General features: G+C 38.8%; 1 protein-coding gene across 5 annotated transcripts in view; it reads left to right on the top strand.

Moving 5' to 3' along the window:
* The window catches only part of LOC124794732 (threonine--tRNA ligase 1, cytoplasmic), a 170,179-nt gene that overhangs the window by 48,658 nt on the left and 107,959 nt on the right, over positions 1-13,562 (top strand). For all 5 annotated transcript variants that reach the window (XM_047258331.1, XM_047258329.1, XM_047258327.1 and 2 more), the window contains 3 exons: positions 3,344-3,433; positions 11,048-11,202; positions 13,182-13,297. In XM_047258331.1, coding sequence (XP_047114287.1) covers positions 3,344-3,433; positions 11,048-11,202; positions 13,182-13,297 — 361 coding nt within the window. The remainder of the gene's footprint in view (positions 1-3,343; positions 3,434-11,047; positions 11,203-13,181; positions 13,298-13,562) is intronic.

Raw genomic sequence — 13,562 nt, 5'->3', positions numbered from 1 at the left:
TGGCAAGGAAAGCGTTTCAGAAGAAGAGAAATTTGTTAACATCGAGTATAGATTTAAGTGTCAGGAAGTCATTTTTGAAAGTACAGGGCTATTACAAATGATTGAAGCGATTTCATAAATTCACTGTAGCTCCATTCATTGACATATGGTCACGACACACTACAGATACGTACAAAAACTCATAAAGTTTTGTTCGGCTGAAGCCGCACTTCAGGTTTCTGCCGCCACAGCGCTCGAGAGCGCAGTGAGACAAAATGGCGACAGGAGCCAAGAAAGCGTATGTCGTGCTTGAAATGCACTCACATCAGTCAGTCATAACAGTGCAACGACACTTCAGGACAAAGTTCAACAAAGATCCACCAACTGCTAACTCCATTCGGCGATGGTATGCGCAGTTTAAAGCTTCTGGATGCCTCTGTAAGGGGAAATCAACGGGTCGGCCTGCAGTGAGCGAAGAAACGGTTGAACGCGTGTGGGCAAGTTTCACGCGTAGCCCGCAGAAGTCGACGAATAAAGCAAGCAGGGAGCTAAACGTACCACAGCCGACGGTTTGGAAAATCTTACGGAAAAGGCTAAAGCAGAAGCCTTACTGTTTACAATTGCTACAAGCGCTGACACCCGATGACAAAGTCAAAGGCTTTGAATTTTCGGCGTGGTTGCAACAGCTCATGGAAGAGGATGCGTTCAGTGCGAAACTTGTTTTCAGTGATGAAGCAAAATTTTTTCTTAATGGTGAAGTGAACAGACACAATGTGCGAATCTGGGCGGTAGAGAATCCTCTCGCATTCGTGCAGCAAATTCACCAAAAGTTAACGTGTTTTGTGCAATCTCACGGTTTAAAGTGTACGGCCCCTTTTTCTTCTGCAAATGAAACGTTACAGGACACATGTATCTGGACATACTGGAAAATTGGCTCAACCCACAGCTGGAGACCTACAGCGCCGACTTCATTTTTCAACAGGATGGTGCTCCACCGCACTTCCATCATGATGTTCGGCATTTCTTAAACAGGAGATTGGAAAACCGATGGATCGGTCGTGGTGGAGATCATGATCAGCAATTCATGTCATGGCCTCCACGCTCTTCCGACTTAAACCCATGCGATCTCTTTCTGTGGGGTTATGTGAAAGATTCAGTGTTTAAACCTCCTCTACCAAGAAACGTGCCAGAACTGCGAGCTCGCATCAACGATGCTTTCGAACTCATTGATGGGAACATGTTGCGCCGAGTGTGGGAGGAACCTGATTGTCGGCTTGATGTCTGCCGAATCACTAAAGGGGCACATATTGAACATTTGTGAATGCCTAAAAAGACTTTTTGGGTTTTTGTATGTGTGTGCAAAGCATTGTGAAAATATCTCAAATAATAAAGTTATTGTAGAGCTGTGAAATCGCTTCAATCATTTGTAATAACCCTGTATTTGTATGGAGTGTAGCCATGTATGGAAGTGAAACATGGAGATAAATAGTTTGGACAAGAAGAGGATAAAAGCTTTCGAAATGTGGTGCTACAGAAGAATGCTGAAGATTAGGGTAGATCATATAACTAATGAGGAGATATTGAATAGGAGTGGGGAGAAGAGAAGTTTGTGGCACAACTTGACTAGAAGAAGGGATCGGTTGGTAGGACATGTTCTGAGGCATCAAGGGATCACCAATTTAGTATTGGAGGGCAGCGTGGAGGATAAAAATCGTAGAGGGAGACCAAGAGATGAATACACTAAGCAGATTCAGAAGGATGTAGGTTGCAGTAGGTACTGGGAGATGAAGAAGCTTGCACAGGATAGAGTAACATGGAGAGCTGCATCAAACCAGTCTCAGGACTGAAGACCGCACCAACAACAACATATGTACTGTAAGAAAACAATTTGCAAATAGCTCTTGCCTCAATCAGATGACTGCTATGCTATTAGATAGGCCTACTCCATATACTTTTGCCATACTATACTCACAATACACGAAGCAGTTTTAATTTGAGAGCATGTTACAGATGAATAAATTAGGCTTAACACTGTCGCGGGGGCTGTTAACTTCTAATCTTTTAATGAGTGTTTCTCAATATTCAGTTGATATTTAGTAGATTGCCACTCAATGGAATCATCATCATCATCATCATCATTAGCAGTCACTGAATGTACATTGCTTAAGGAAGTCCTCCTAGAACTCTTCATCCACTAAACTTGCATTAAGTTGTTGTCTCAGTCTTCCCTTATTTCATGGAATAAAGTTGAGAACTTCCTTAGGTCACCTTCAATCTACTATCATTAATACCTGACCCATTCACACATATTTTATTTTTCACTCTCATGAAGTTCTTACATGCGGTGTTAAAGTTTAACTAAACTAGAGGCAAATGGTACAGTGTTATCAGAAAAACAAAGAATGTTCAAATATGTCCTATTCCATCTTCATTTTCCCAGTTTACACATCTGAAAACTTACTGCAATATGGAAGCGTGAATTTTTTCCCCCTTCCAGTTGTTTTTAGTGGATTTTTCCCACAGACATCAGCACAGCAATGCTCTGTCTCTTGCATCTTTAACTACACTCTCTATCCCCATGTTTTCTGGTATTCTTCTCTTCCCATCTTTTCTGCTAATTCTCCTTTGTTTGTAGTCTTTTCTTGAACTCCTGAAAGTTGTCCTTTGCAGTATTAGTGCCATTCATTCCAGCACCTTGTATATTTTACTCTGTTAGCAGCACAAGCTCTCTGAATCGCCTACTTCGTAGTCTGTACTGTATGCTTTTTCAAACCAAATGTTATATCCCTACTATATTCTCTTTGTGAGCAGACTGTGTATACATAATTTCTGTAGAGCGTCTTTTCAGTTATTTCACCTACCTCAACCTCTACCCCTCCCTTCTTTGTTTATCTTCCCAGATATAGAAAATCCCGAGTTTCTCCCTGACATTCATTTATATTGAAACCTACAAAATAGCGCACACCTTTCTGAACAGTGGTTGAGGAAGTGCTTTCACAGTGCAGATTATTTTTCTACGAAGAGTTCATTGAGGGAATGTGTGGATCATGTTAAAGGAGACTATTCTTAAATATGAATCCTATGATGCAGATGGCAATGATATAGTTTTCAGATACATGCCTTTTCTGAAAATCTTTTATCATTTAATAAACACTCACTTTTATATTTCATTTATTTGTAGCATGAATTTACCACACCTAGATTAAAACTGATTTTCACAAATATCACATTATAAAGCAATAGCTGTATGCAGATAATGTGATGCCAAATAATATGATCATGTAACAACAGTAGGAACAAAAAATAAATAAATTGTAATATTTCAGAATTTTCACTTTAAATCATTCTTCCTTTTGATTCTCAGGCAGCAACTGTGAAGCCAAAAAAGGAGAAGAAACCTGCTGGAACCAAGACAGATGTGGCAGAATTAAAACCATGGCCATCATATATTCAGGTATTTTATAAATGTCTGTTTTCACCCTTTAGCAGCTCTTCAGTTTCAGAAGAGTGGAGATTAAAAATTACACTACACTCTGTTTTTGTATGAAGTCTTTCATTAGTAATGCAAAACTTGTAAGCTGTTGGAGAAATCTTTGTTAAGATCTGTCATTACCACATAAAAATTGACTAGACATAGAAAAGTTTGTCACCACTTGGATAATACATATGATAGCACTTGGCACTGCCATTCTGTTTTGTAAACGTTTAAATCCAGTTGTGTACTTCAAGCAATTGTTACATCATGTGGCAGATTTTTCAGCAGTTCTCACACTGGGAGTCTCTTCAGATTGATAAGAGCTGATGAATGCCTGTTTTTATATTTCTTTAACTGTTCCAAACATTCTCCTACTTTAATAAGCATTGGAATCAAACTTTGTGGATGAGTAGGCCTATTGAGAACATTTGTGCTAGCCATTTTTTTATTTCAGGTGTCTCAAATAGTCAAGAATTTTGTGAGTACCCTTAATCATTTAAATTGCTAGCTAGCCACGTTGTTATGGTTGCATGAGCTTGTCCATTTCACAGTCTGAAAAAATCCAGCAAATAATTGCATTCCCTTAGTTTGTATGCCATGTCCAGCACAATATGTGTACACTAGCGAGCATTTGAACCAGAAACAGCTGTTGCATTTGGGGGGGGGGGGGGGGGGGTCGTATTATCCTTCTGTACTGTTGGAAAAGCAAATGACTAATGCAGCATGCCACTGGGACACAATTAGACCTCGGATTTGTTTTTGGCATGACAGTGGAGCCTTATGTGGTTACAGGTGGAATACCTAATACTCATTCTCCCACTGGGATTATATTAGCTTACAGTTCAAAAATCATGCAAAAAAGTACCCATTGTTCCCACAGTTTGCGTTTTGTTCAGTTGTGCTGTGCTTCATGGTTTTAGGGGTAACTAATCGGTTCTGAACTTACAGCTCAGTGTGAAATCTGGTGGGTGTAATCACAGAACACCTAAAGGCAATTTGTAGGTCATAGACATACACAGTCAGTTTCTGTGTGAAACAGCCAGAAACATGCTTTCATTGATTGTCTTGAGTAATTAGTGGATGGCCAGAAGACTCATCACATTAGATTGTGGCCAACAATTTATATCCCATTTCATCTCCATTATCAAACAAGGCTATGATTTGATGTACCATTGAGAATACTTCTATAAAGAGAAAGCTCCACTAACCAGAGTCAACTGCTGTGGCCAACAACTTGTTGATAATGGAGCATCTCAGAATGTAGTGGAAGGTAGATGAGCCACAGTGCTGCAAATCAGTTGTGAATTCAATATTGCCTTGATATGGGGTACAGAGGCTGTGCCCTGCGTGTGTATTCACTGTACATCATGGAAATATTGTAATGTTGGTTCAGGAGCACTACTGTTAGATGCTCGAAGTGTGGTAAATCAAATAGGACTGTCAGTCATTGATATTTGTGTCATATACCCTCCACTATGTACTATACAGTTGCATGCAAAAATACAGGGGGAATCACCAAAAATTTGCACACCTGTTATTTTGTCAATGGTTCAAGACTCAAAACAAGGTTTTTGGCAAATAATAGTTGGCAGAGAGCCACATAATTTTATTTTATAGCTAATACTCTTAACTTGTGAATCAACTAAGATATTAAACCAACTATGTTCTTTTTTAAGTGGATTGAGATAAATTTTTTGACTGCATTCAAAAGTTCTTGAATTTATGAATAAGTAATATAATGATTTTTTGGTGTTGACATTTAAACTTTTTGTATATATATCTGAGAAGTGTTCAATATTTCAAGGCAAGGTGGCTGAAAATTGTCTGTTGGTGTGTAACCCCCACCAAGTGCGGCTCTTGTGCCACCCAGTGCTGTTATGTCAAGCTGCTCAACTGTTTACCTTTTTCCACAAAAGCTGTTCACTTGAACATGAGCAGGTATACGGATTTTGAATAGTTTTCCAAAGTGCTTATGATTCAATATAAGCCAGGATATAGTTTGATCTACAGCATTCGTAGCTGGCATTGTATCTATATTGTATAAAGGAAGGCCAGGAGGAAATACATTTTATAGTAGAAGCATAAGCCTAACTTCTTTCTGCATATGATGACATAGCTTGGCATAATAGCCCCACTTGGTAAAGTCCACACCACCCTAGCAGATTCCGGTTGCCATACCTTTCAACTTCAGCACATTTCTCAGATTCACCACCAACATTAACAAGCAATAACTTTTAAATGATGTTAAAAGAAGTTTTATAGTTCTGTCTTCCTCAGTTGCGTGTAATATTACGGTATATTAATAATTTTTACTTATGGACCGTCTGACAGCATCTGAATAAAACACAATTATAGTGGCATACGCGTTTTGCCTTTATTTCCTGCAAGGCATCATCAGTGGCCTGGAATATGTACATATGTATGGCACTATAATTGTGTTTTATTCAGTTGCTGTCAGACGGTCCATAAGTAAAAATTATTAATATACCGTAATATTACACGCAACTGAGGAAGACAGGACTATAAAAGTTGAAGATGTCAATACAGCTATGTCAAGCATTCCCTGTCAGCGTGTACAATAGGTTCAAGAAACTACATCTGAGACTCCATAAGACGATACAGCATATAAAATTCAACAAAACATGCAAAAAGAACGATTTAATTCCAAGTTACATTAATGTAAAGGTTAAAAACAGTTCTACAGTGGCACAAAAGTCGAAATCATTTGCAGAACGATATTGGTTACTACATGAAATTAAGATGCTCTATTCGAAAAAAACAGCACCTAAACATGATGCTCTATGAGACTCATCTAGAATTGGCAAAAAACGTAGGAAACGCCGCAGTTTTCATGGCACTAGTAGAAAAAACTGAACACAACACATACACAGCAATGAAACATTTACAAACCAAACATAAACAGAAGATAATGAAACTAACGGTAAAAAAGATGCAAAAACACATTTACATTTTAAATGAGAAACCACATGAACACCAACACACATTCCATCCACGCTTAGTTAACCTAACAGAGACAGAACTACACGAAAATGAAAAAATGCTCTTGGAAAAAGGTTTGAAACACTGCACCAATAGCAAAGTGAACAATCAATACATAGAAAATCTCATAGTAGAAATCAAACACATCCTTACACGTGAAGAACAACAAAACAATTGTGAAATAAACGTAGGACTGACAAGAGAACTAGTAAAAGAAAAAATAAAAGGCATAATAAAACAAGCACAGCAGACACACAATAAGAACAACCAAACAGAAGCAGCTACTATGAAAAGGTTTAAACAAAAGTTAACAGACAATAACGTATTAATAACAAGAGCAGACAAGGGAAATGTAACAGTACTCATGGATAAGGAGCAATACATCACAAAAACCAAGGAATACATAAACACCAGCGCCATACAAAAACTGAAGTCAGATCCAACTACACGATTCCAGGCAAATGTGAAACGAACACTGAAAAACATTGAACACACACTCACAGACAAACAGAAATACTACTTAACACAGAAAAACCCACAAGCACCAACACTCCGCAGTCAACCAAAAGTACATAAAGACGGAATGCCAATGAGAGCTGTTATCAACTTCAAGAAAGCCCCAACATACCGCATAGCCAAACACCTCCAAAAGTTAGTTACAAAACAATATAAAGTAGAAAACAACAGAACAGTGATAAACACAGGAAACCTAATAGAAAACATACAGAACATACAGGTACCACATACAGCATCACTGATTTCATTCGATATAGAAAATATGTATATCTCCATCCCTATCACAGAAACAATAGAAATCATAGAACAAAATCTCTCATCCCACAGCAACCTCACCACAGACGCAATAAAAGAAGTAACAGATATGCTCAGACTGACAACTGAACAAAACAATTTTCAGTTTGAGGAAGAATATTATCTACAAACTGATGGACTGCCCATGGGATCCCCAATATCAGGAACCCTAGCAAACATTTTCATCAGTCACCTAGAAAATAAGATATTTGATAAGATAACCACAAATGAAAGTTTCAAAATCATATATTGGTACAGATACGTGGATGACATTATTTGTCTGGTAGATGAGCCAAGTGAAAAAGTAGATGAACTCCATTCAGAAATAAACAAAGCTCATCAGAACAAAATTCACACTTGAAAAAGAAAAAGAAAATCAAATAAATTTCCTTGACATTACAATTAAAAAAGAAAATGGTAAACATACATTTAACATCTTTAGAAAACCAACAGCCACAGACACAATAATACATTCCACATCCAACCACCCCCACAGCCAGAAACTTGCAGCACTAAGACACATGTTACATAGATTAAACAGAATCCCACTCAGCAAGAGAAACTATGAACAAGAAATGAGTACAATCATACAAATAGCTAGGAACAACGGGTATGACACACATGTGGTACACAAGCTCAATCAAAAAATAAAAAACAAACACAACAGTTCCACAATGCAAAAGAACTCACAAGCTGAAAACTTACAAACACACTCAACAAACACACACAATGACAACACCACACAGAAAAGAACCAGATGGTACACCATGACCTACCCACATAAACTAACACACAGAGTTGCAAACATCCTAAAGAGACAGGGTTTCAAAATAGCATATAAGCCTGGGCAAACCCTTCAATCACACCTAAGCCAGCCAGCTACCAAGAGAGACAAATCCCAACAATCAGGAATATATAAACTTGAATGTCAAAGTTGTGATGCAGTATACATAGGCATGACATGCAGGAATTTTCAAACAAGATACAAATAACATATCAGATGTTGGAAGTATGAAACAAACCATTCCACATTTGCAGAGCATTTAAAACACTACAACCATCATCCTACAAACATGGAACAAGAAATGAAAATAATGAGAATAAGCAACCATGACAAACATCTTATACAAATGCAAGAAAACTTCCACATCCAGAAAGCCATAGCAGAAAACAAACGTGATAAATGAACACACACACATCAGCACAGGCTCCCTACTGCACTTAGTAAAGGAAATGATAACATAAAACAAAACAAAAAAAGAAATAAAACTCTTCCCCACATCATCTGGAGACACACACACACACACACACACACACACACACACACACACACACACACATATACACACAGGGAAAAAAAATACACACACACACACACACACACACACACACACACACACACACACACACACACAGCACAAAAAATATATATCACACCAAAAAACACACACACACACACACACACACACAAAAATGCATACACGAACAGACCACAGATACTTCAATAGTTACACTCATAAGTTTGGCAATAACATTCGATCTTTGGCAAAAATATTTGACAGTCGTCAACAGAAACCAAAACATTGCTTTAAAAAAAGCGTTCTGTGCATAGTGTTGTGGAATGGCGAAAAAAACCGCAAATTGGCGTTCATAAGAAGAAGAAGAACACTAAAAATGCAACAGGAGCGTAATATGTAGGAAATTGTCCACGCAACCTGTAAGTACAGTTCAAAACATTACTACTTAATAGGAAATACCAACCACCAGAACTGTTTATAACCTATAGGCACAATGACAAAAATGTAAATAAAATAGCTAACATATGTACATATTCCAGGCCACTGATGATGCCTTGCAGAAAATAAAGGCGAAACGCGTATGGCACTATAATTGTGTTTTATTCAGTTGCTGTCACACGGTCCATAAGTAAAAATTATTAATATACCGTAATGTTAAAAGAAGTTTATCATTTCATTTAGAAAAAGGAATATTTACTTCAGTGTCTCCATTGATCATAAATATAATGCTCGTACAAAAAAAGAGAGATAGGATTGGGGGGGAGGGGGGGGGGGAGGGGGGGGTCTCTCTCTCTGTCCCTACTGTCACTTGAGAAAAATCTCATTTCAATATCTTGAACTGTTTGCAGAATAAAAGGGTTGATTGTTCTAGGTGATTTGCCATGTATGAATAGATGTAGATTTGGACATAAACAACGAAAGTGAAATCAGTATTTTCCAACGAGTGTCTTAATGACAACTACACTTACAACTCCTGATGGCAACTTCACATACAAAAGAAAATTATTTTATCAGCTAGCTGCCTTAGACTTTGTATGTACAGGAGATAGGCAAAATAATGTGAACACCTGTACTTACTTGACCTGCATGTGCCCGTGATACAGCTGCAATTCCTCTTGGAATACTGGCATATAATGATTGTATAGTCTCCAGCGGAATGTTATGCCACTCTTCGATCAGAACCTCTTCTAACTGCTGTAGTGACGAGAGAAGTGAAAATCTGCTCCTGAGTCTGTGCTTCAATACTGCCCACAAGTGTTCGATAATGTTGAAATCCAGGGACTGTGTTAGCCAGGGAAGACACTTCGGTTCAGTTGCGTGTTGCTCCTCATACCATGATTGTATTGTCCTGGCTGTGTGAATGGGTGCATTATCATCCTGAAATATGGCGTCATTGTTGGTGAACAACATTTGAATCATGGGGTGCATCTGATCACCTAAAATTTTCACTTGATCATTGGCTGTAACATGGCCTTTGAGAGTAATGACGGGACCAGCAGAATACCATGATATAGTTGCCCACACCATCACACTTTCACCTCCATGCTTAACCCATGGAATCAAGGAATCAGGATTGTAGACTTCTTTTGGTGTACTCCAGATGTAAACCCAGCCCAATGTTCGAAATAACAAAAACATGGACTTGTTGGATCATATGACGTGTTTCCACTGATCAACCGTCCAGGATTTGTGCCCCTGACACCATGTTTTACACTTCTTTGCTTTGGTTGTCATCACTAATGGTTTTGGTATAGCAGCTTGTCCATGAATATTCGCTTTATGCAGTTCTTGGCAGACATTGTTGATAAATATGGGGTCTCGAAGTTTGTTATTTAGCTCCGCAGTCACTTTACCTGCCATGTTTTGTGTTGTTTCAACATAATTCGTGTTAGGGTACAATAATTTCTGTCATATAGTTTTGATTTGCACCCACTATTACATTTACACGATGATGTCTTTCCGTGTTTTGTGTGATGTATCATGACTGTTGAAACAGTCTTTAGGGTGTCTTGGTTACTGATGCTCCAGCTAATTGGGCCCCCACAATCTGCCGTCTTTGAAGCTCTGTTAGGTCTTTTATTGCTTGTTGACCTCAGCCTCTGATTACAAATATGAAGTGTGCACTGCTCGCAAACAACCTACGCTGATGCTTAGTCCGTACCGAACAAGCACAGTCCAGCACGACACATGCCTTACCTGTGCTGTTGATCATCAGACACAATCATCCCATTACTACCACTGTTCACATTATTTTACCTGTCCCTTGTACTTTCATGCACAAACACATTTTCAAAGACGAATGTTTCACTTTGATTGTCATTAATTGAATTTTAAATATTAATGTCCAGGATATATTTTCATTGCTTACTGAGTGAACGGGCCCAAAGTGGAGTGCTGGATTTAGCTCCAAAGAGTCTGTTGTAAGAGTTTAGTTTTGTTACAGGATAAACCACTACTTTCTTTAAAATTTGATTTTGTTCTGCAGGAGAGACTGGATCTCTGGGACAAACTGAAAGCTGAATATGATGCCGAGATAGCTGCTAAACCATCAGAGCCTATTGTAATCACTTTGCCTGATGGAAAGACTGTAGATGGAATGTCATGGCGTACTACTCCATATGATGTAGCTAAAGGAATAAGGTATTGTTAAAAAAATGTTTTTGGTCTTAGTGTAGAATGTAAAATTGAGCCATTTAAGTCATGCACAGAGAGTTCTTCTTGAGCAGGGCAGCCACAACTGTGCAAGTCCATTTTGTAAAATGAAGAAACACCATAACAGTTGTGAAGCAACAATATTTTTTTGCTTATGCCACCTGTTTCATCTTTGGGTGCAAATTGTAATAATGAAAATATTGTGTTACAAGACAGTGGGAAAGTATTCTCATGATTTCTAAAATAAAATAAAATAAAAGAGAGAATAGGACTTTACTTACAAATAAAATCACTTAACCACCGGAGGTCATCCACACCCCAATATTGTCAAGGAACATGAGTTCCATGCCAAAAGAATAAAAGGGGAGAACTAGAAAAATTTGAAAATTGAGAGCATGACTCAATTCCGAATTACACCAGAATCACAAAACATGTAAGAAGCAATAAAGCCAGGAAGAGAAAGCACAAGTTTTGTGGGATTACTTAAATGTATGCTGGTACAGCTCACCTTAAAATTCTCAGATAATTCGGCCTACGAACACTGCGAACTTTATTTATCATTTTTTCACGTTGAGGTATGGTTCTTCATATATACTGTGGTGGAATAATTGCGCGCGTGTGTGTGTGTGTGTGTGTGTGTGTGTGTGTGTGTGTGTGTGTGTGTGTTTGTGTCAACAGTTATGGGAGGGATAGACAGCTACTCACCATAAACATGACAAGCTGAGTTGCAGGTAGGTATAACGAAAAGACTGTTACACATTTTTGTCCAAAGCCTTCATCAGAAAGAAAAACACACATGCATCCGCTCAAGCAAGCACACCTCACATATACATGACCACTATCTTTAGCTGCTCAGGCCAGGCTGAAACTGTAACACATCGGACAGGAGCAACAATCTACAGAGGAGCAGGAAACGCAGAGGAATAGCAGGTTATGGGTGGGAGAAGAGGAAACAATGTTGCCTGGTGGAATGTGCAGGGACTAGAGCTGGCAGACAAGGCTACCTGGTTCAGTGTCGAAGGCTGTAAGGAAAGGAGAGGAGGAAAAAAATTGAGAGGATAAGAAAAAGCGGGATGAGGAGCTGTGAGTTGGGAAGAGGTGACCAGACAGCGAGGCAGAAACTGTTCGGTGGAGGATGTGGGGACAGTAGGTTACCCTAAGTTGAGACTGGGATGATTTGGGGAGCAAAGAATGTGTTGTAAGGATAACTCCCCATCTGTGAAGTTCAGAAAAGCTGGTGGTAGAGAGGAGCATCCAGATGGCTTGGGTTGTAGCCATTGAAATCAAGCTTGTTATGCAACAGTATGATCCACGGTGTTCTTGGACACAGTCTGGCAGTGGCCATTCGTCCTGTTGGATACCTGGTTTGGTAGTCATACCAATATAAAAAGCTGAGCAGTGATTGCGTCAGAGCTGCTATCACAGAAGGCTTGGCCTATGATTGGGTAGTGTAAGCTTATGACAGAACTGGAGTAGGTAGTGCTGGTTGGGTAGATTGGGAAGGTCTTGCACCTGGGTCTTCCACAGGGATGTAATCCCTATGACAAGGGGTTGGGATTGGGAGAAGCATATGAATGGATTAGGATGTTGTGTGTGTGTGGGGGGGGGGGGGGGGGGATGACAGAACACCACTTTAGGAGAAGGTGGGAAGGATCTTGAATAGGATGTCCCTCATATCAGGGCATGATGGTAGAGGAAGGGGTTCAGTTGTTCTAGTGAGGGGTCGTATTGGATGACAAGAGGGGTGCTCTTTTGTAGCTGTTTCTTGGGGGATATGTATATGTGCTTTCAGTCAAAGTCTTCTTCAGAAAAGAAAAACACTGACATTTTCACATTGCTGCAGTTCTTATTCCATGTGAGGGTTGTTGACTTTTTGATTGTGATTACAGAGTTGTAGAGGTGGCTAAACTAAATTTTGTACTATGCTGTTGATAATCTTAGTTCAAATGAATATTTATTTTTTCTAGTCAGGGCCTGGCAGATAACACAGTAATTGCCAAAGTTGATGGAGTTGTTTGGGACTTAGATAGGCCACTGACCAATAGCTGCAAGCTTCAGTTGCTGAAGTTTGATGATGAAGAAGGTATGTTACACAACAATCTTTACTAGATTTTAATGCAGTAATTTCTCATTCATGTTAGGCGTAATGTTGCTCATTTGTACGTTTGTCATAAGTAGTGAACTAAAAAATTTGCATTTGAGATAAATGTGAATTCTGTCTCAAAATTCACAAAAAACAAAGTTACTGAACAAATGATACTTCATGGCAAGTTGAAATAATTTTTTCATAGATAGCTTGGCATAGCTTTATTTTCTGCATATAAATATCATAAATGTAACAAATTTTT

This window comes from Schistocerca piceifrons, chromosome 4 (assembly GCF_021461385.2).
Source record: "Schistocerca piceifrons isolate TAMUIC-IGC-003096 chromosome 4, iqSchPice1.1, whole genome shotgun sequence".
Lineage (NCBI taxonomy): Eukaryota > Metazoa > Arthropoda > Insecta > Orthoptera > Acrididae > Schistocerca > Schistocerca piceifrons.
This window is presented reverse-complemented; position numbering and strand designations above follow the sequence as displayed.